General features: G+C 42.3%; 1 protein-coding gene across 12 annotated transcripts in view; it reads left to right on the top strand.

Moving 5' to 3' along the window:
* The window catches only part of brca2 (BRCA2 DNA repair associated), a 42,840-nt gene that overhangs the window by 18,367 nt on the left and 3,896 nt on the right, over positions 1–20,577 (top strand). For 10 of the 12 annotated variants that reach the window (XM_014213427.2, XM_014213422.2, XM_014213423.2 and 7 more), the window contains 17 exons: positions 30–3,773; positions 5,973–6,071; positions 6,183–6,252; positions 6,442–6,968; positions 7,242–7,420; positions 9,331–9,515; positions 9,865–10,035; positions 10,530–10,658; positions 10,906–11,164; positions 12,700–12,855; positions 13,173–13,320; positions 13,764–13,876; positions 14,395–14,593; positions 14,817–14,986; positions 16,227–16,365; positions 17,284–17,552; positions 17,733–17,864. In XM_014213427.2, the coding sequence (XP_014068902.2) occupies positions 30–3,773; positions 5,973–6,071; positions 6,183–6,252; positions 6,442–6,968; positions 7,242–7,420; positions 9,331–9,515; positions 9,865–10,035; positions 10,530–10,658; positions 10,906–11,164; positions 12,700–12,855; positions 13,173–13,320; positions 13,764–13,876; positions 14,395–14,593; positions 14,817–14,986; positions 16,227–16,365; positions 17,284–17,552; positions 17,733–17,864 (6,689 nt within the window). The remainder of the gene's footprint in view (positions 1–29; positions 3,774–5,972; positions 6,072–6,182; positions 6,253–6,441; positions 6,969–7,241; positions 7,421–9,330; positions 9,516–9,864; positions 10,036–10,529; positions 10,659–10,905; positions 11,165–12,699; positions 12,856–13,172; positions 13,321–13,763; positions 13,877–14,394; positions 14,594–14,816; positions 14,987–16,226; positions 16,366–17,283; positions 17,553–17,732; positions 17,865–20,577) is intronic. The other 2 variants (XM_014213428.2, XM_014213431.2) reach the window with 2 other exon arrangements.

Genomic DNA, 20,577 nt, shown 5'->3' on the forward strand with positions numbered 1-20,577 from the left:
TGTGCTTTTATTCTCTTCCATCATGTTAGGTGAAAATCAGAACATAAAACAAAGTGAAACCATACCAAATGAAGCTGAGTTTAATAATCTTAACAAAATTGCCTTGGATGGGAAAAAGCCGCAAGTTCAGCAGAAAAGTGCAACTGAAGAAAATATTGTTTCACAAGCACCAACCAAAGACCCTGATCTTGATATGTCACAGCTTTGCAGGGTATTTGCGCAAGATTTTAGCCAAGTAGTTGACTACAGTCAACCATGCAGCAAAAGAGCAGATGCTATTAAAAATGGCTTCTCTGCATCAGCTTGTCTCTCAGCAATGAGACTAAGGAACAGAAAACTGTTGAATAGACTAGAATGGGGCCAGAAACCTGAACATCTTAACTCTGGCATCAGTGATGAAATGCATATTCCTGGTTCTCAGTTTAGCAACTCTGCAAACACGTCTAGAATGAAGAGTACAGTGTGTGATAGCAGCTTCCCCCCTTACACCCTTTCTGATGTCACACAAACAGAATCATCCAACGTTCACCCTAGCTCTGAAAAAAGTTATGGAAATCAATCATCTAGAGGGTTTATAACAGGTAACAACTGGATTATCTCTTTGCCTCCAGAAGCAATAAAGAAAGCAAAAGCATCATTAGATGACTTAATTGAGGAAAATATGACTAATGTTGTTACTGCTGCCAGTGAAGTGAAACCTGTGTTGTCGTGTGTGACAGGAAGCCGACTGTCCACAGAAGTGAAGTTCATTAGTCCACTCAACGTTGCCAAAAGGTCAAAGCAAACCAGCGTAAAATTGAATGGTCAAGTTCAGGTTCAGACCCCTCAGAGCATCAATGTTTCGGTTTCCTCACACCCTGGGTCTGGTTTCAAAATGGCCTCCAATAAGAAGATACATTTTTTTTCAGCAAATCTGGAGAAAGTCAAGGATCTGTTTGAGATTGAGGATGAAATACCTGCAGTCAATATTCCTGAGATAAGCCTTCCTGAGGAAGGTAATATGTCATGTGGATTGGAGCTTGTTGATGGATCTCATTTACCACCTCTACCCTATACACACCAGAGGTCTGTTGATAGCCAAGGTCCGTTGACAGCCTCACAGAGAGCTGATGTTTCAGAATTGTGCAGTCTCTTAGAAGCTGCAGACAGCCAATTGGAATTCACACAGTTTAAACCAGCAAAGCTGAACTTCTATGTTCCAGATGGTAGCCCCCCTCGTCAATCTGAGAAAGAATTGGATCCCGACTTTCTCACAGGCATAGATTTCGATGACAGTTTCAACTCTGATGTTGAGAAGCAATCTGTGAAGATGGCCACCACTGACAAAAATACAACTATTTCTCATTGCAAGGAAATTTGCCAAGTAACAACCACCGAAATTAAATCTAGTGGGGCATCATCCAGCAATTCAACAGAGAAACCCAAAGAACATGTTATCCACAGAAGAGTACTTTACTTTCCCAGTTATAGCTCTGAAAACATAGCTGAGCGCTCCTTTGGTTTGTTGACAAAAACCACAAACGAGAACCATCTGCTCGATATGGATACGAACACCAGTGGAATGGAGTGTGAAAGCAAAAGTCTCCCCAAGTTGGGTGTGGGTTTTAAAACTGCTGGCGGAAATGCTATGATAGTTTCAGAGAAGTGTCTGAGCAATGCAAGGGCCTTGTTTGCAGATTTAGAGGAAAAAAACTGTGCACCCAAGTGTGCAGTAAAAAATACGGAACAAGTTGAAACCTCACCTGTTCAATATAGAGGCGAAGTTGATACAAATGTTGATTCGAATGTGACACATTTTCATGGCCCTGAAAAAAAAGTAGATCTGAAGGAACCACGTGATGAATACAGTGACAAGATTAAAGTGGACTTTATACATTCTCACAAACATGGGGATGGTGGTTTCCACACAGCCAGTGGTAAAGGAGTGACCATCTCGGCAAAGGCCCTTCAAAAAACAAATGCAGTTTTCAAAGACTGTGACGCTATGGAAAGGTCAGGTTGTGCAGCAGAAAAGCTGAGCAAAACAAGTGTATCAGAGACTGGCTGTAATAATTTTGAGAGAAACAATTGTGGCTTTAGCACTGCTCGAGGTAAGAGAGTTGATGTTTCTGCAACATGTCTACTGAAGGCAAGGACTCTCCTGAATGACTGTGATGAATTGGAAAAATCTAAGCCAGGGAAAATCCCTAGCTTGAATGCAAAGATACTAAGTCGGAATATTCAGCAGAAAAGTGACTGTGATTTTAAGAAACCCAGTTGTAAAGCAGCCTCCATATCAGCAAAGATCCCTTTTACAGCAAAAACTCCATTTGATGGTGGCACGTCACATGAATTTCTAGGGGCAAAGAGGAAAATGCTTGAACCAGAAAATTCTCAAACCCATGCTAAAGATCCTTTGAAAAATGGATCTGGGTTCAGCACTGCCAGTGGTAAGAGAGTGTCTGTGTCCAAAAGGGCGCTGTTGAAAGCACAGGCTCTTTTGAGTGAATGTAATGTAGATGGAGAGGAACTTTCTAAATCAAAGAAAAAGATCAGCGTAGATCTTCATACCATTCAAAATCCTACACAGAAGCACAGTGGATTTAAGACTGCTAGTGTCAAAGAAGTTACCGTATCACCTAAGGCCCATAAGCAAGCAAAGGCTGTTTTCAACAACTGTGATTCCAATATGGACAGCTTAATCAGTGCTGAAGCAAAGCACGGGAATATAGACGTAAAGTCTGCTGATGGTCTGATGAACAATCCAGGGGAAAGCTATTGTGCCTTCATCACAGCTGGTGGAAAGAATGTGCATGTATCTGAAAAAGGTATTTTGAAGGCGAAGAGCATTCTGAATGAAAACCTTGATAACTGCACAGACTCAAATGCCATTGAGGAGGCTTGGTTTTCAGATGGTAGATTTTCATTACTCACTGAAGATGGTACAGGTGTCAAAAAAGGAGCTAGGAACAAATCAAATTCTTCTGACCTCAACGGTGATGACAAGAGCTGTGATTTCAGCACTGCCAGTGGCAAGTCTGTGCATATGTCCGATGGAGCACTCCAGAAAGCAAAGTCTATTCTGAACGAATGTGATGTAATTGAAAATCCACAACCTGAGAATGGCCACAAAGTGCATCTGGAAAAGATTCCAACAAAGGAAACGCATGAAATCTCTCATGGTAGCACAGCCAGTGGGGAAGGGGTGTTTATTTCAGAAAAGGCTCTTCAACATGTGAAGTCTGTGTACGTTCTGGGTGAGACTGGTAATGTAAAATATTCAGTTGGCAGTAATCCAGTAGGAAGCCGTTTTGGTTTTAGCACAGCCAGTGGTGACGGACTGTCTGTTTCAGAGAAGGCACTTCAAGAAGCGTGTGATGATACCCTTGACAGTGATACTGACCCTCACAAAAGATCTGAAGAAAATAGGCCACTGAAGGTCCCTACTCCCCATATTAATGTTCAGCGTGTGCCGGTCAAAGCAGTTCGACTGGAGGACTGCGAAGTGATCCAGACCATTGTTGGAATGGCATGTCAGTCTTCATCTGTAGAATGTCAAGCGGAGTCTTCCTTGTTAAATTTTGAATCCCTTGGATTCAGTGGCTGCTCTGTGACCCAGAGGAGGTACTTTGCCCAGGAGGCCATGGATTGTACCAAGGCTCTTTTAGAGGACGAAGACTTGACCGATCATTGTCCTGGAACACCAATCCAAGCTATCCCCATGTCCTGCAAGGGGGGTTTTGAGATGAGAAGTGGAATTGGGAAAAGGTCGGCAGAGGATTTAGGGATGACAGGTAAGATATACAGTACCAGTCAAAAGTTTGGAAACAACTACTCATTCAAGGGTTAGTTTATTTTTACAATTTTCTACATTGTAGAATAATAGTGACGACATCAAAACTATGAAATACAACATATGGAATCATGTAGTAACCAAAAAAAGTGTTAATTAAATCAAAATATATTTTAGATTCTTCAAAGTAGGGTTCGTTCCTTGTTAATCATTGGCTCATTTGTGAAATTAGCATTCAGACAATATCTTTAATTAAATCATTCTAAAACCTTTAATGCAATTGCAGACAGAAGTTGACAACAGGGACATAGCATGCATGTTTCCAAGTAAGTTCTGCAAAATAGAAAGGGGCATGAGTTGTTGTTTTATTATTCCTACAGTCATATATCTCAGTGATGTCACTGCCTACGTCATTACCTTCTACTCATGAGACCAAAACCATGCCTACACAGCTATATAAACAAGAGTTTTAGTGTTATCTAAAAGCTCAGCAATAAATGTCCACTCCCCAAGTTGATTTATAGTGGAATGTCAAACTAGTCTCTTCTCTTAAACTCCCCTGCAGAGTTCTGTCTCAGTCACACATTGCTCAGACAGTTTCTTTTTAAGTGGCAGAGATTAGAAAAGACTGTGGATCAGTATTAAACCTTTATTAAACCTTTATATATATATATATATATATATATATATATATATATATATATATATATATATATATATATATATATATATATAAAATCTGTAGTCTAGGACCCTATAAATGTAAGGAGGGAGGTGTCTCCCCTGCCTTGACAGCTTTGCACACTCTTGGCATTCTCACAACCAGCTTCACCTGGAATGCTTTACCAACAGTCTTGAAAGAGTTCCCACATGCAAATTGGGTGATTGTGGAGACCAGGTCATCTGATGCAGTATTCCATCACTCTCCTTCTTGGTCAAATAGCCCTTACACAGCCTGGAGGTGTGTTGGGTCATTGTCCTGTTGAAAAACAAATGATAGTCCCACTAAGCGCAAACCAGATGGGATGGTGTATCGCTGCAGAATGCTGTGGTAGCCATGCTTAAGTGTTCCTTGAATTCTAAATAAATCACTGACAGTGTCACCAGCAAAACACCACCACCTCCATGCGATCATCGGTTCACCTACTCTGCGTCTCACAAAGATACGGTGATTGGAACCAAACATCTCAAATTTGGACTCATCTGACAGATTTCCACTGGTCTAATGTCTATTGCTTGTGTTTCTTGGCCCAAGCAAGTCTCTCCTTATTATTGGTGTCCTTTAGTAGTGGTTTCTTTGCAGCGATTCAACCATGAAGGCCTGATCCACGCAGTCTCCTCTGAACAGTTGATGTGTCTGTTACTTAAACTCTGTAGCATTTATTTGGGCTGCAATTTCTGAGGCTGGTAACTAATGAACTTATCCTGTGCAGCAGAGGTAACTCTGGGTCTTCCATTCCTGTGGCGGTCCTAATGAGAGCCAGTGTCATCATAGCGGTTGATGGGTTTTTGCGACTGCACTTGAAGAAACTTTAGACTGACCTTCATGTCTTAAAGTAATGATGGACTGTCGTTTCTGTTTGCTTATTTGAGCTGTTCTTGACATAATATGGACTCTGTCTTTTACCAAGTATGGCTATTTTCTTTATACCACCTCTCAGTTGTGTTGTGACAAGCTATTGGCTCAAACGTGTTAAGAAAACAAATTCCACAAATGTACTTTTATCAAGGCACACCTGTTAATTGAAATGCATTCCATGTGACTACCTCGTGAAGCTGTTTGAGAGAATGCCAAGAGTGCAAAGCTGTCAAGGCAAAGGGTGGCTAAAATATATTTGGATTTGTTCAACACTTTTTTTGTTTACTACATGATTCCATATTTGTTATTTCATAGTTTTGATGTCATCAAATATTCTACAATGTAGAAAATAGTAAAAATAAACAGTAAAAACCCTTGCATGCGTAGGTGTGTCCAAACTTTTAACTGGGACTGTATGTGTGTACACTGTATCTATCAGATCTAAAATAACAAAAATGTGATCAGATATTGTGATTGGGAGGAGCCTAGAGGAGTAATGTTAGACATAAGAACTTTTTACTTGCATATGAAAGTTACAGGGTTGTGTGTTTTACCAATCTAATTTCGTTATGAAGAAAATGATTTACAACATTGTCCTTTATGTGATATTATATTCAATAGACCAGCCTCCTCTGAAAAGAAGACTCTTGACCAAATTCGACAGAACTGTGGATTGTAGTAGACGGTCAAAACTCACTCCAGCTAAAAGCAGTTCAGATGGTAAGACAGTTGACCTTTTCTAAGTAAAGAATTATCAAGTAACACAATTCCCAGTACAATGAAAATGAACATTGACAAGATGGTTCATCAATGCATATTTGATTGTTTCAGGTATATTTAAAGACAGGAAAGTCTTCAAATATAATGTGGCTCTTCAACCTAATGTCACCAGGCCATATCGGTAGGTAATCCATTTAAAACAAAGGTATTTCTGAACTAGAGTACAGTACCTGTGTGTATTTGTTGTTTTCACATAGTTCAAACAACATATGTATTTTGAAATTATTTATCAAATAAAATGCATTCATTCGTTCACCTAGCAGGAAATCTGTGTGTCATAGATTCTCATCACCTATATTTGTCTTTCCAGCGCTAATCAGAGATGTGTAGACACAAGGCTGAATAAGACCGAGCCACAGAAGACAACGTCAGATCCAACCGCCGAAGACCGTAAACCAGTTAGCTCCAAGACAGCTGTATTTGTCCCCCCATTCCGGAAGAATGTCAAGCTTGAGCCACAGAGGAGCAGTGGTCTTCAGGACAAGACTAGAGCGCCTGCTGTGTTTGTTTCCCCGTTTCGAAAAAACAACCGCGTAACCAAGGAGGGTTCCTTTAAGCCTTCAGAAGATAATCATTCTCCCTTCATCTCTGAAATGCCTACCAAGACCACATCTGTTCCACTTCCTGAGTACAACCCCATCACTGACACTGGTAGTGATAACGCAAAGGAGTCCATTAAGGAACATGACCCACAAAATATTGACAGAACGGACGTAGGCAATGATGGTGGCCATTGCCTTCCTGTCACCCTAGGAGGAGAGGATGCCACTGCAGAGGAGTCTATTGCAGGTCAGCTAGCCCCTGACGCCACCGGTACCCTTCTAGATGTTGTTTATGGTACAAATATAATAATTTGTCTGACCTTTTTAACCAATGTCATCTTTGGGATATTGTAGACAATGTTATTAGTTTCAACATGGTGTGATAACACGTGAAAGAAATTATGCTGATAAATTCACTGGCTTGGGACTAAATGTGTGTACTGAATCAGAACATGCATTTATCCGAAAGTAATTAACAAGAAGGCATTTGAATCGGGACTGATAAATTGTAACTGATGTGCACTTCTCAGGAGTCGACTTAATGTGAAAAAGTTGTGTGTGTGTGTAGATGCAGAGTGCTTGCAGCTGGCCCGAGACATGCAGGACATGAGGATCAGGAAGAAGAAGCGGCAGACCATTAGACCTCTCCCTGGTAGCCTGTACCTGGCCAAGACATCTGGGGTGGCCAGGCTGACCCTCAGGGAGGCTGTTGGAGGTTGGCACCCTGTACAACACACACACAAACAGGTACTGTAACTAACACACACAAACATACTGTGGCAAGAAAAAGTATGTGAACCCTTTGGAATGATCTGGATTTCTGCATAAATTGGTCATAACATTTTGATCTGAAATTCATCAAAGTCACAACAACAGACAAGCAGTATGCTTAAACTAATAACACACAAATTATTGTATTTGTTTCTTGTCTATATTGAATACATCATTTAAACATTCACAGTGTAGGTTGGGAAAAGTATGTGAACCCTTAGGCTAATGACTTCTCCAAAAGCTAATTGGAGTCAGGAGTCCGCTAACCTGGAGTCCAATCATTAAGACGAGATTGGAGATGTTGGTTAGAGCTGCCCTGCCCTAAAATAAAAACACTCAAAACATTTTAGTTTGCTATTCACAGGAAGCATTACCTGATGTGAACCAGGCCTCAACAAAAGAGATCTCAGAAGACCCAAGATTAAGAATTGTGGACTTGCATAAAGCTGGAAAGGGTTACAAAAGTATCTCTAAAAGCCTTGATGTTCATCAGTCCATGGTAAGATGAATTGTCTATACATGGAGAAAGTTCAGCACTGTTGCTACTCTCCCTAGGAGTGGCCGTCCTGCAAAGATGACTGCAAGAGCACAGCGCAGAATGCTCAATGAGGTTAAGAAGTGTCAGCTAAAGACTTACAGAAATCTCTGAAACATGCTAACATCTCTGTTGACGAGTCTACGATACGTTAAAAAAAAACACTAAACAAGAATGGTGTTCATGGGAGGACACCACGGAAGAAGCCACTGCTGTCCCAAAAAAAAACATTGCTGCATGTCTGAAGTTCGCAAAAGAGCATCTGGATGTTCCACAGCGCTACTGGCAGAATATTTTGTGGACAGATGAAACTACAGGTGAGTTTGTTTGGAAGGAACACACAACACTGTGTGGAGAAAAAAAGGTACAGCACACCAACATCAAAATCTCATCCCAACTGTAAAGTATAGTGAAGGGATCATCATGGTTTGGAGCTGCTTTGCTGCCTCAGGGCCTGGACAGCTTGCTATCATAAACTTAGGAATTCATTTTTCCGTTGACCAAGACATTTTGCAGGAGAATGTTAGGCTATCTGTCCTCCAGTTGAAGCTCAACAGATGTTGGGTGACGCAACAGGACAACGACCCAAAACACAGAAGTAAATCAACAACAGAATGGCTTCAACAGAAGAAAATACGCCTTCTGGAGTGGCCCAGTCCGAGTCCTGACCTCGAGCAGTTCACACCAGACATCCAAAGAATGTTGCTGAACTGAAACAGTTTTGTAAAGAGAAATGGTCCAAAATTCATCCTGACCGTTGTGCAGGTCTGATCTGCAACTACAGAAAACATTTGGTTGAGGTTATTGCTGCCAAAGGAGGGTTAACAAGTTATTAAATCCAAGGGTTCACATACTTTTTCCACCCAGCACTGTGAATGTTTACACGTTGTGTTCAATAAAGACATAAACACATATAATTGTTTGTGTTATTAGTTTAAGCAGACTGTGTTTGTCTATTGTTGTGACTTAGATGAAGATCAGATGACATTTTATGACCAATTTATGCAGAAGTCCAGGTAATTCCAAAGGGTTCACATACTTTTTCTTGCCACTGTATATTGTAACACACAAACACATACTGTAACCTACACATAAAAACATACTGAAACACAGACAAATAGGTAGTGGAACACAGACTGACAAACAGGTGTTGGAAGACACACACACACACAGACTGATACTGTAAAAACAGATAAACACACTGGATTGGTAGAGGTGGAACAGGGCTTTTGAAGTCTGATTTAGAATATGAACAATGGTGGGGGGCTGGGGGCTTGTCTGAACTTGTTAAGTGTGTTTTTTGGGGGGGGGTAATGACTGATGTCTAATCCTCATTGTGGATATTACTCAGCTGTATGGCTACGGAGTGCACCGGCATGTTTCGGATATCAGCAGTGAGAGTGCCGAGGCGTTCCGCTTTGTCTGCCGACACTTCTTCAGACGCGAGGCGTTTGTAGAGGGGCGCATTCAGCTGGCCGACGGGGGGTGGCTCATCCCTCGCAATGATGGAACTGCAGGGAAACATGAGTTCCACAGGTACTGTTTTATTGATTGTTTGGAACACAAAGCATTCGTTCCAACTGATGAAGTTGTTAATTTTCAACTTTTCCATGTATTCCCTTGAACATATTTATTATTAATTTGGATGAATGTATGTATATAACAGGTATACTGATGCTCCATCTACCACTATATCAAAATACTTTTTAGAAACAAATGAAATAAGTTTGTATTTAAACAACTAGTTAATCAACTTGAATAAATATTTGGTTTATAGGTTACATCACTGATGCTGCAGTTAACACTACATCGCAATACTTTGATAAAAATGTATACATTTTTAAATAATGAATTAAACTGAACATAAGCTCCCCCTCCACTTCAGAGCGTTGTGTGACAGCCCTGGCGTGGACCCCAAGCTGATCAGTGAGGACTGGGTGTTCAACCACTACCGCTGGGTGGTGTGGAAACGGGCCTGCATGGAGAGGGCATTCCCAGCGCTGATGGGCAGCCTCTGTCTCACACCAGAACAGGTGCTCCTACAACTGAAATACAGGTATGGCAGCAACCAAAAAGTTAGCTCTGGTGCAGGTCGTTGGTGCACTTTCCTTCACTAACGACCTGTATCAATGTGCGCACATCAATACAGGACGATAGTAGAGGAACGTGCACTCGCCCTGGACCAGAGCTACCAGCAAGTAACCTCATACTGCTTAAGAACATTAAATGATTTTGGATAAAGGTTGTGAATGTGTTTTGTGTAATATACTGTACATGCCTATTCAGCCTTTTATGTGACCAGGATATTTCAATTTCTGTTTTTATATGGCGAACCCATAACAATGTGTTCAGTGCAGTGAGGTTGAAGAGAGACTTGCATACATCAACTGCAGACAAAACAAATTATTGTGCGAACTAAATGTAACACATATTTGTGTGTGTGCCACATACAATGTGGAGCTGAACCACAGCAGCAAGTAGCAAGGCGTTTGTTTGTGTGTGTGTGTGTGTGTGTGTGTGTGTGTGTGTGTGTGTGTGTGTGTGTGTCAGGTACGACTTGGAGGTGGACAACAGCAAGAGGTCAGCTCTAAGGAAGATCATGGAGAGAGACGACACGGCAGTCAAGACCCTGGTGCTTTGTGTATGTGGTGTTGTCACCAAAGGCCATAATCCAACAAGGTGAAACAGAGTAGAAAAATAAGTTACTTTGTTCAATGTGCAGTTTGCCAAAATAAGTCGATTGACTTATTCAAGATTGACTTCATGTCATATAGTTCTGTAGAAATTGTTATTATTGTTTATAACCTCGGTTCTATGAAGGTCAAGAAGGAAATGCAACAAACAGGTATGGAGCTTGCTTCCCCATGCATTTAGTGTGTTGCATTTAGTAAGCCGACTGAAAGAGAACCCTATGTGCATCACACAGGCAGAGCTGGAGTGAGACCAAGAACAAAACCCCACCCGAGAGCGCCGCAGGGTCTAAAGCGAAGTCGTCCCTTGTAGGCTTGATCTGGCTGACGGATGGCTGGTACGCCATCAAGGCCCAGCTGGACGTACCACTGACCGCCATGCTCCACCGGGGCCGCCTGGCGATTGGGGGGAAGGTGCTGGTCCACGGGGCCGAGCTGGTGGGATCTCAGTATGCCTGCTCCCCGCTAGAGGCTCCCGACTCCCTCATGCTGAAGGTAAGAACTGGGTTGTGTTCATTAGGCACCAACCAGAAGAAAAGAGACTGTAAATGGGAGGAACTACTTGCACTTGTCTAATAAGAAACGCTGTTTTCCATTGCGCCCCCCAATGAACTCAAATGTAAGAAGACAATATAGCGGATATGGGTTTAGAAGACACTCAGTATTCAGAATGATATATTCCAACTACATATTACTGCATGTAAATGTACTGTAAATTCCTTTAGAATTCAGTCTGACTGTGCTACCAGTAGGGCTGGCACGGTAATTGTCTAATAGTGTAACAACGATTATGGAACGTGGTAAATCTTTGTAGCTCCTTGTTTTAGCAAGATGTTGTAGCAAACGAGTCTTTGGTTGCCTAGGCAACGCACCTCTCTGCAGCAGCACATGCAGCCAGGAGGAGAGTAGAAAATGTGTGTAAATCAGGCTTTGTTGATCTTTTTTTTATTTGTTTATAATAATTGCTATTTGACCAATTTCTTTTTAATAAATGTGACCAAGAAATAATTCATCCAAAATTCCAGAACTAACTACCAATAACAGCTAGTACCACTACTACTACGGATGGATCTTCCCTGGTCATTTTCAGTAGGGCACACGAGTCCTGCACAGGCATGATTTTTAAGCCCTACCCATGCCCGATTGCTTCTGCCAAATTTAAGGCCCGGCCTTGCCCAAAATCTAAAATAACTTCCTCCATTAGTAAATCCATTAGCTGTTCCTCTCTGTCACTTGCTCTCTGCACGCTGCTCGCTCTGCTCATGGATGCTCTGAGTATCCATAGCAACGACTCCACTGAGGCTGCTCTGCTCAATGACGAGACATGAGAGATCAGTTAGCTACTTTCCGTCACTCTAAAATCTGACAACTCAAGGACCGTTATTCTTTTCTGTGAAATAATCTGTCCTGTTTTGTACTGTATTTGACGAGGTTGAAGCACTTCTGACACCATGTCATGATCTTAGTCAGATAAGACTGTACTGCGCAGCAGAGCACGAGCAAATGTGTCCGCTTCAAAATGTTAGGGATCAATTTAGTGATACCCGAGCCCTAAATGGTCCTAAACGACGTATAATGTCGGGCTCGGTTCGAGTAGCAGAGCTCTAGGGCATACTTTAACAAAACATTTTGCCACTGCTGTCGGCGTATGCACTCTAGGGACCTCAATGGTATAGCAACAAGTTGGGTTGTACCCACCCTCCCTTAGCCTGTATTTTCCATTAACAGTATTGTCCCATACACACTCCTTTTGGATTAATTTGGGATTGGGCATAACCTTGGGCATAACCTAAAGCGAAACATTTTTGTTTTGTTTGAGCAGCGATTTTGAATGCAATTGCTCTTACCTAGCTCCGGGGACGAAAGCAGTTGATAGGCTACAGGGGGAAGCTGCAAGATAATGAATTTAACTGATTGGAAGTGTTTGTTATTGGTTAAGTTCCGATGGTACCTCCGCATTACACTCCATTTTGGACTTATTTCTTCTGTTTTGTGCCTAATGAACACGACCCTGATGCATGTGGTTTCAGATTGGGGCCAACGGCACCAGAGCGGCGCGTTGGTACACCAGGCTAGGGTTCTACAGCAACCCTAGTCCGTTCCTCCTCCCCCTCTCCTCCCTCTACAGCAACGGAGGCCCCGTGGGCTGTGTGGACATTGTGGTGCTGAGGAGCTACCCTACCCAGGTGTGTTTCACTGTACACGTTAGCGCTGGTCCATTGTGTTAGTGTGCGTTTACCATTTAGTGGAGGAACATGCACTAATGACCTGAACCAGAGCTAGGCACACATCATCCACTTAATGAATCCCCTAAGAAGGCATTGCTAGGTGCAGGAATTTTCCCCAGATCACGTAACCTGAACAAGGAAAAACTCTGGACCCCTAGCTGTGAGTGATGTACTCTGAGAGGGCGTGTTACATATGTATAACTTAGGCCCATGTAAAACTCCTGGCCCTTGGTGAGAGGTTTATTCAGAGAGGTTGTGTGTGTGTGTCCCTCCAGTGGATGGAGAAGAAGTCGGACGGAGGGTTTGTGTTCCGCGCAGGCCGTGCAGAGGAGAGGGAGGCGCGGCGTCATGGCGACTCCAAACACAGAGCCATGGAGATCCTGTTCGCCAAGATCCAGGCCCAGTTTGAGAAGGAGGAGGACGGTAGGAAGTCCTGGTTCCATCTCAAATGGCAACCTATTCCCTATACAGTGCACTACTTTTGATCAGGGTCCGTAAGGAATAGGGTGCCCCTATTACTGACAGGGTCTGTTGAGGTTTGATAAGATCTGTCAATCATATTACCAGTTCAATTTTCTAGTTTGATTTAGTCCATAGACTTGTTCAGGTTCCTATATCTCAAATACAAATTATTTTCATGTTCCTGCATGTATTATGTATTGCAAATTTTTATAGAATTTAGTCTGACTGCTACCAATAACAACAACAACAACAACAACTACTACTAATACTAATCTTCCAGAGTCATTTTCAGCAGGGCACACTGTAGCAAAACATTTTGCGATGTACATCTGTCAGTTCAGGTCCCGCCTCCCCATTTCACTCAGTTACAAAATCTTTTCCGCCTACTGAACATGACCCAACAGTTTGCGGTAAACCCAGAGGCCGGAGACGGACCCTGCTTGGTCGAGACATTGAGACGCTGCTGGACGGGGAGGAGCTGTACGACGCAGTGGAGAATGACCCAGTATATCTGGAGGTGACCATAATCACCCTGTCCAAATCCATTTGATCAACATTGTTGGGTTTAATTAAATAAAGCATCAACCTAATGGGATCTGATCAAAAGTGGTGCACTAAATATACCATAGGGTGCCATTTGGGGCATAGCCCTTGCTAGGAAGGAGTCTTAGTTATGGTTAAGGATACATGACTGGCCATATCAAATCAGTTATGTGTAGTCACTTTTATATGATGCTTTATTTCAATCCCACCAATGTTGATCAAACTGATTTGGTTAGATGGATGTCCAAAACAAGTGTAAAAAAAACGAGTGATGACAACCATCCATGATTCTGATGTTTGATGTTGACAAAACTTTACTATTTTTGGTCTCTGTGTCAATATATCCTCATAACAGTTGAGCAAAACATAATAATTTCATACATTTATTTATACAGGGAAAAATGGCACGTGTACAGTTAAAAATATAAATTGGGAATTAAAACAACTTGAGTCCTATGTAGACCTACTGACTTTCATATTGTTTTGTGCTAGGGCCGTCTGAGTGAGCAGCAACAGGAGGCGTTGAACAGCTACAGGCGTTGTGTTGGTGAGAGGAGGCAAGCGGCACTGCAGGAGCGGTTCCGCCAGGCTCTGGAAAGCACCCAGGAGGGCGGGAGCTGTCACAACCGAGACGTGACCCCCATCTGGAAGCTCAGCGTTGCTGACTCCAGGGCCAAGCCGGGCAGCAATGGTGTGAATGGATCTTTGTATATAGCATAGTCAGGGATGTAGTGGAGCCTTTTTTTCCTAACTTTATTCAGACCAAGGAGAAAGTAAAAGGGATACAGATATGGGAAAAGAGGAAGTTAGAAGGTCAACACAGGGATTTCACCCCGGACTCCAAAGGGGTAGTATACCAGCGTTCATCCTTGTTTAATTCTTGGTTTCTCACCCAACCAACACCCTCCTTCCAGCAGTGTACCTGTTGAATATCTGGCGCCCCTCCATGGATCTGCAGTCCTTGCTGAAGGAGGGCTGTCGATACAGGGCCTACCAACTATCCACGTCGGAGGGCAAGAAACGAGCCGGTAACACCTCCATTCAGCTCACCGCCACCAAGAAAACCCAGTTCCAGAATTTACAGGTAACACTGAACTTAAACCACACAGTATACGAATATAAATTCTAAAATGATCTTTCCCAATCTCAAATCAACCCTAAACTATACCCTAGGCACTTGTGTATACACTCACCGGCCATTTTATAAGGTACACCCATCTAGTATTGGGTTGGGCCTCCAGAACAGCCTGAATTCTTTGGCATGGATTCCTGCCAGGAAAACATTCCCCACACCAGTAAACCACCAGCCTGTACCAGGCAGGATGGGTCCATGGACTCATGCTGCTTACGCCAAATCCTGACTCTGCTGTTACTATGATGCAACAGGAACTGGGATTCGTCGCGCCAGGCAATGTTTTTCCACACTTCAATTGTCCAGTGTTGGTGATTGTGTGCCCACCGGAGCTGCTTCGTGTTTTTAGCTGATAGGAGTGGAACTCGGTGTGGTAATCTTCTGCAATAGCCCATCCGTGACAAGGATCGACGAGTTGTGTGTTCCGAGATGCCGTTCTGCACTGTTTGTCTGTTTGGGCCCCGCCTAATTTTTCCCCTCACAGCCATTAAACTCTAACTGTTTTAAAGTCACAGTTGGTCTCATGGTGAAATCCCTGAGTGGTTTCTTCCGGCAACGGAGTTAGGAAGGATGCCTATCTTTGTAGTGACTGGGTGTATTGATGCACCATCCAAAGTGTAATTAATAACTTCACCATGCTCAAAGGGATATTCAATGTCTTTTTTTCTTTTTTTTTTACCCATCTACCAATAGGTGCCCTTTGAGGTATTGGAAAACCTCCTTGGTCTTTGTGGTTGAATGTGTTTTGAAATTCACTGTATGTGTGGGGGGTACTAACAGAGATAAGGTAGTCATTCCAAAATCATATTAAACACCATTATTGCACACAGTGAGTCCATGCAACTTATGTGAATTGTTAAGCAAATGTTTACTCCTGAACTCATTTAGGCTTGCCATAACAAAGGGGTTGAATACTGACTCAAGACATTTCAGCTTTTCATTTGTAAACATAAAAACAAAACACAATGTCAAAGTGGAATTATATGTGTAGGCCAGGGACAAAAAAATCTAAATTTATCAATTTTGAATTCTGTCTGTAACACAACAAAATGTGGAATAAGTCAAGGTGTGTGAATACTTTCTGAAGACACTGTATTACACTGATTTAATCCTCCCAGGTTCTCACACGTGGCAAGGGTTATAGGGATTGATTTGGAATTGGTTGTCTCGTGTCATTGCCTCCATCACCCAGGCTTCTGCAGGGTGGTTGTCTGAGCGTTTCCAAGCCCGAGAGGCGGTCGGTTTTCGCGTTCTCCTGAACCGGGACTTAAAGCCGCTCTGTGGAGAGGTGGATCTGGTGGGCTACGTCATCGCCATCACAGACAGACAAGGTGGGTTGTTCATCAGGGCACACAACTGAAATGTTTTGCGACAAATTAGCATCTCTAAATGTCCCTCCCTGTTTAAGTCCGTTTTCTTATTTTTGGTACCTGATGGACAGGACCCTGTTTGGTCTGTAAATAGTTCAATTCTCAACTAGGTTATTCAGTTCAATTGATTTTATTCATCCCCCAAAGGGCTTATAATGTGACAGGCAGACAATATAACAATAGGGACAAATCAGACCTGGGTTCAAATACATGCATATTTAATTAAGTACATTTTAATGTGATTGTTTTTTAATTAAAATGGTCAAAAAGCAACAAATAGCTTTTCTCAAGCAAGAATTTTGCCAGCACTGTCTGGGAGTGGTCTGAGTGGGGAGGGGAAAACTGAAAACTAGCTGTTATTGGCAGAGATGTTTGGAACTCTCTTTCTTATTGGTCTGTTAACTAATTTAATGCCTGATGATGTCAGCAGTCTGGCCAAAACTCCATCCCACCAAGTCAGGCTAAAATTTCAGGCGGTCTTTTCAAACCGCTCTTAATCTAAAAAGGCATAATCATTTATTATTCCAACCTCGTAGTATGGAAATATATGTAAAGCGCAGGAAAATCACATTTTTGACTGCACTGGGCATTTACGTACTTTTGTGTGAACATTTTTTAAATGTTCGAATATAATTAGTTGTAAATACATGCCAATACTTTCCACATGTTTTTTTTCCAAATACATTCCAATGTTCAACTACTTGTATTTTACTTTGTATAAATACTTACTTGAAAATGTATTAAGGTAATTTAAATAAATAGTATTTGAACACAGTTCTGGGACAAATACATAACCAACAACATATATGGAAATGGTATATCAAGAACAAGAGTGAACAGATGGATTTGACCAACTCTGTTGACACGCTATGCCTGCAGGTCACTCTCCAGTGGTGTATCTAGTGGATGGCTGGCTGGACTTTGTCAAGGTCCGCTGCTGCAGCAGTCTGGTCCAGCAGGGCTTGGAGGAGGTGGTCAAGCCTCTGGCTCTGGTGGCCCTCAGTAACCTTCAGCTCAGAGCCCATCCCTCCTCCCCCATCCACAGCGCCATCCCTGGCCTATACGCTGGAGATCTGGTCTCGTTTTCCACCAACCCTAAGGAGCCACATCTACAGGAGGCTGCCGCTCAACTCAGGACCCTTGTCCAGGTAGCTAGGGATTGAGGGCATTTCAAGGTTTTGAAACGTCACAATCAAACCTGGAGTGTGATAGACAGAAAAGCTGTTATACAGGGAAATTGGACACGTTATTCCTCTGAGGTCAACATTTGTCTTCCTCACTGCCACTGATTTGAGGATATTTGCATTTGTTGTGTGTGGTTTGAGCAGGGCCAGGAACACTTCTTCAGGACTGCAGAGGAGAGGTTATGTAACTTAGTCCAGGGGTCTGTCCAGTGTCTTCCTCCGCCGCCATGGACTCCAGGCTGGAAAGCAGATGCCAAACCAAATGCAAGGACTACTGTGAGTTTTTGTTGGTTTCCCAATCAGACAACTATTCTGGTGAAGCTGGAATGAAAGTTTATTAAAAAAAAAAAAAATTACATTCCTATGTACGCAACACAAGTCTGTATCAATGTTATTCACCACTACACATCAAGTCACATCTACACATTGTACATTAAATGAACAAAGTGTGTGTCAGGGTTCGCCGAAGGTGCTTAACCTCCCTGGGCAAGGCGGGACGCTTGCGTCCCACCTAGTCAACAGCCAGTGGAATCATGTGGCGCGAAATACAAATACCTCATAAATGCTATAACTTCAATTTCTCAAACATATGACTATTTTACACCATTTTAAAGACAAGACTCTCGTTAATCTAACCACACTGTCCGATTTCAAAAAGGCTTTACAGTGAAAGCAAAACATTAGATTATATCAGGAGAGTACCCTGTCAAAAATAATCACACAGCCATTTTCAAAGCATGCATATATGTCACAAAAACCAAAACCACAGCTAAATGCAGCACTAACTTTTGATGATCTTCATCAGATGATACAATACATGCATGTTTTGTTCAATCAAGTTCATATTTATATAAAAAAAACAGCTTTTTACATTAGCATGTGATGTTCAGAACTAGCATACCCACCGCAAACTTCCGGTGAATTTACTAAATTACTCACGATAAACGTTTACAAAATACATAACAATTATTTTAAGAATTATAGATACAGAACTCCTTTATGCAATCGCGGTGTCAGATTTTAAAATAGCTTTTCGGTGAAAGCACATTTTGCAATATTCTGAGTAGATATCACGGCTAGCTAATTTGACACCCACCAAGTTTGGCCCTCACCAAACTCCGATTTACTGTAACAAAAATTGGATTACCTTTGCTGTTCTTCGTCAGAATGCACTCTCAGGACTTCTACTTCAACAACAAATGTTGTTTTGGTTCGAAATAATCCATAGTTATATTGAAATGGCTCCGTTTTGTTCATGCGTTCAGGTAACTATCCGAAGGGTGACGCGCGGGCGCATTTCGTGACAACAAAATTTAAAATATTCCATTACCGTACTTCGAAGCATGTCAAACGCTGTTTTAAAATACATTTTTACGCGATTTTTCTCGGAAAATAGCGATAATATTCCAACCGGGCGACGTTGTATTCGTTCAAAGACTGAAAGAACAAAATGGAGAATTCACATGAACGCGTATCTCCAGTGTCACTGTCCCCAGGCAGGCCAGTAAGAAACAGAGCTGCTGTACTTAGCCCAGAGACCGTAGAGCTCTCATTCCACTTTCTGGTGCCTTCTGAGAGCCGATGGAAGCCTTAGAAAATGTCACGTTACATCAGAGATGCTGTATTTTTGATAACCTAGAAGGACAACAAATTGTCAGACAGGGCACTTCCTGCATGGAATCTTCTCAGGTTTTGGCCTGCCATATGAGTTCTGTTATACTCAGACACCATTCAAACAGTTTTAGAAACTTTAGTGTTTTCTATCCAAATCTACTAATTATATGCATATTCTAGTTTCTGGGCAGGAGTAGTAACCAGATTAAATCGGGTACGTTTTTTATCCGTCCGTGCAAATACTGCCCCCTAGCCCCAACAGGTTAAAGTACTGAAATTTGGCACTCTGAAATGGAATACTTTGAAAATCAGACATTTTCTCAAGTTGGTAATTGAAAAGTAATTGAATTTAAATGAGAGAACAGACAATAAATAATATGTTTAAATGAAAAATGTATTGGTCTTGCGAATTAATTTCCGGGCAGACTACAGAGTATTATTTCCTCATGTTTCGTGCTGTGGTTGCCAGGCGAGCTCGCTCATTCTACCCACATTGCCACTCAGCCAGGAAGGTACAGAACTGACTGATTAGGTGCCGCCAAATGTCACATCGATAGCTAAAATGCTGGGTAGATTCAAATCCTGCCTTTTATGGGTATGGAAAATGTCTGGGATCTTTCATTTCAGCTCATGAAACATGGGACCAACACTTTACATGTTGCGTCTTATATTTTTGTTTTGCGTGCATGGGTGAATCGGCCCTGAAGAGTCACGAGAAGGGGGAAAAAGACATTGTGACTTTCTCTAAAACAACCTTTTGCCAATCGCCTCATTCATATATCAAGCGGGTTCTGGTGGCTGTTCACATGCCGTTTTCCTCACACAGCCCTCCCGCCCGGCGACACTAAAGCTGCCACTCGGAAGCTAGACGCTTTTTCGTAGCTATTAAGTAGGAGATTCCCAAATGCCCAATAAAAAGTAATTAACCTGTTAGGGCTAGGGGGCAGTATTGACACGGCTGGATAAAAAACGTACCCGATTTAATCTGGTTACTACTCCTGCCCAGTAACTAGAATATGCATATAATTATTGGCTTTGGATAGAAAACACTCCAAAGTTTCTAAAACTGTTTGAATGGTGTCTGTGAGTATAACAGAACTCAAATGGCAGGTCAAAACCTGAGAGATTCCTTTACAGGAAGTGGCCTGTCTGACCGTTTATTGTCTTTCTTTGACATCTCATTCCATTACAAAGGATCTCTGCGGTAACGTGACACTTCCCACGGCTCCAATAGGCTCTCAGAGCCCGGGAAAAACCTGAATGTCGTCATTCCAGCCCCAGGCTGAAACACATTATCGCCTTTCTCAAGTGGCCGATCAAGGGACTGTGGGCTTAGGCGCGTGCACTGGCCGCCCCCGTCTTTGTGTTTTTTCCT

Source organism: Salmo salar, chromosome ssa09, assembly GCF_905237065.1.
Source record: "Salmo salar chromosome ssa09, Ssal_v3.1, whole genome shotgun sequence".
In the NCBI taxonomy this organism is placed as follows: Eukaryota; Metazoa; Chordata; class Actinopteri; order Salmoniformes; family Salmonidae; genus Salmo; species Salmo salar.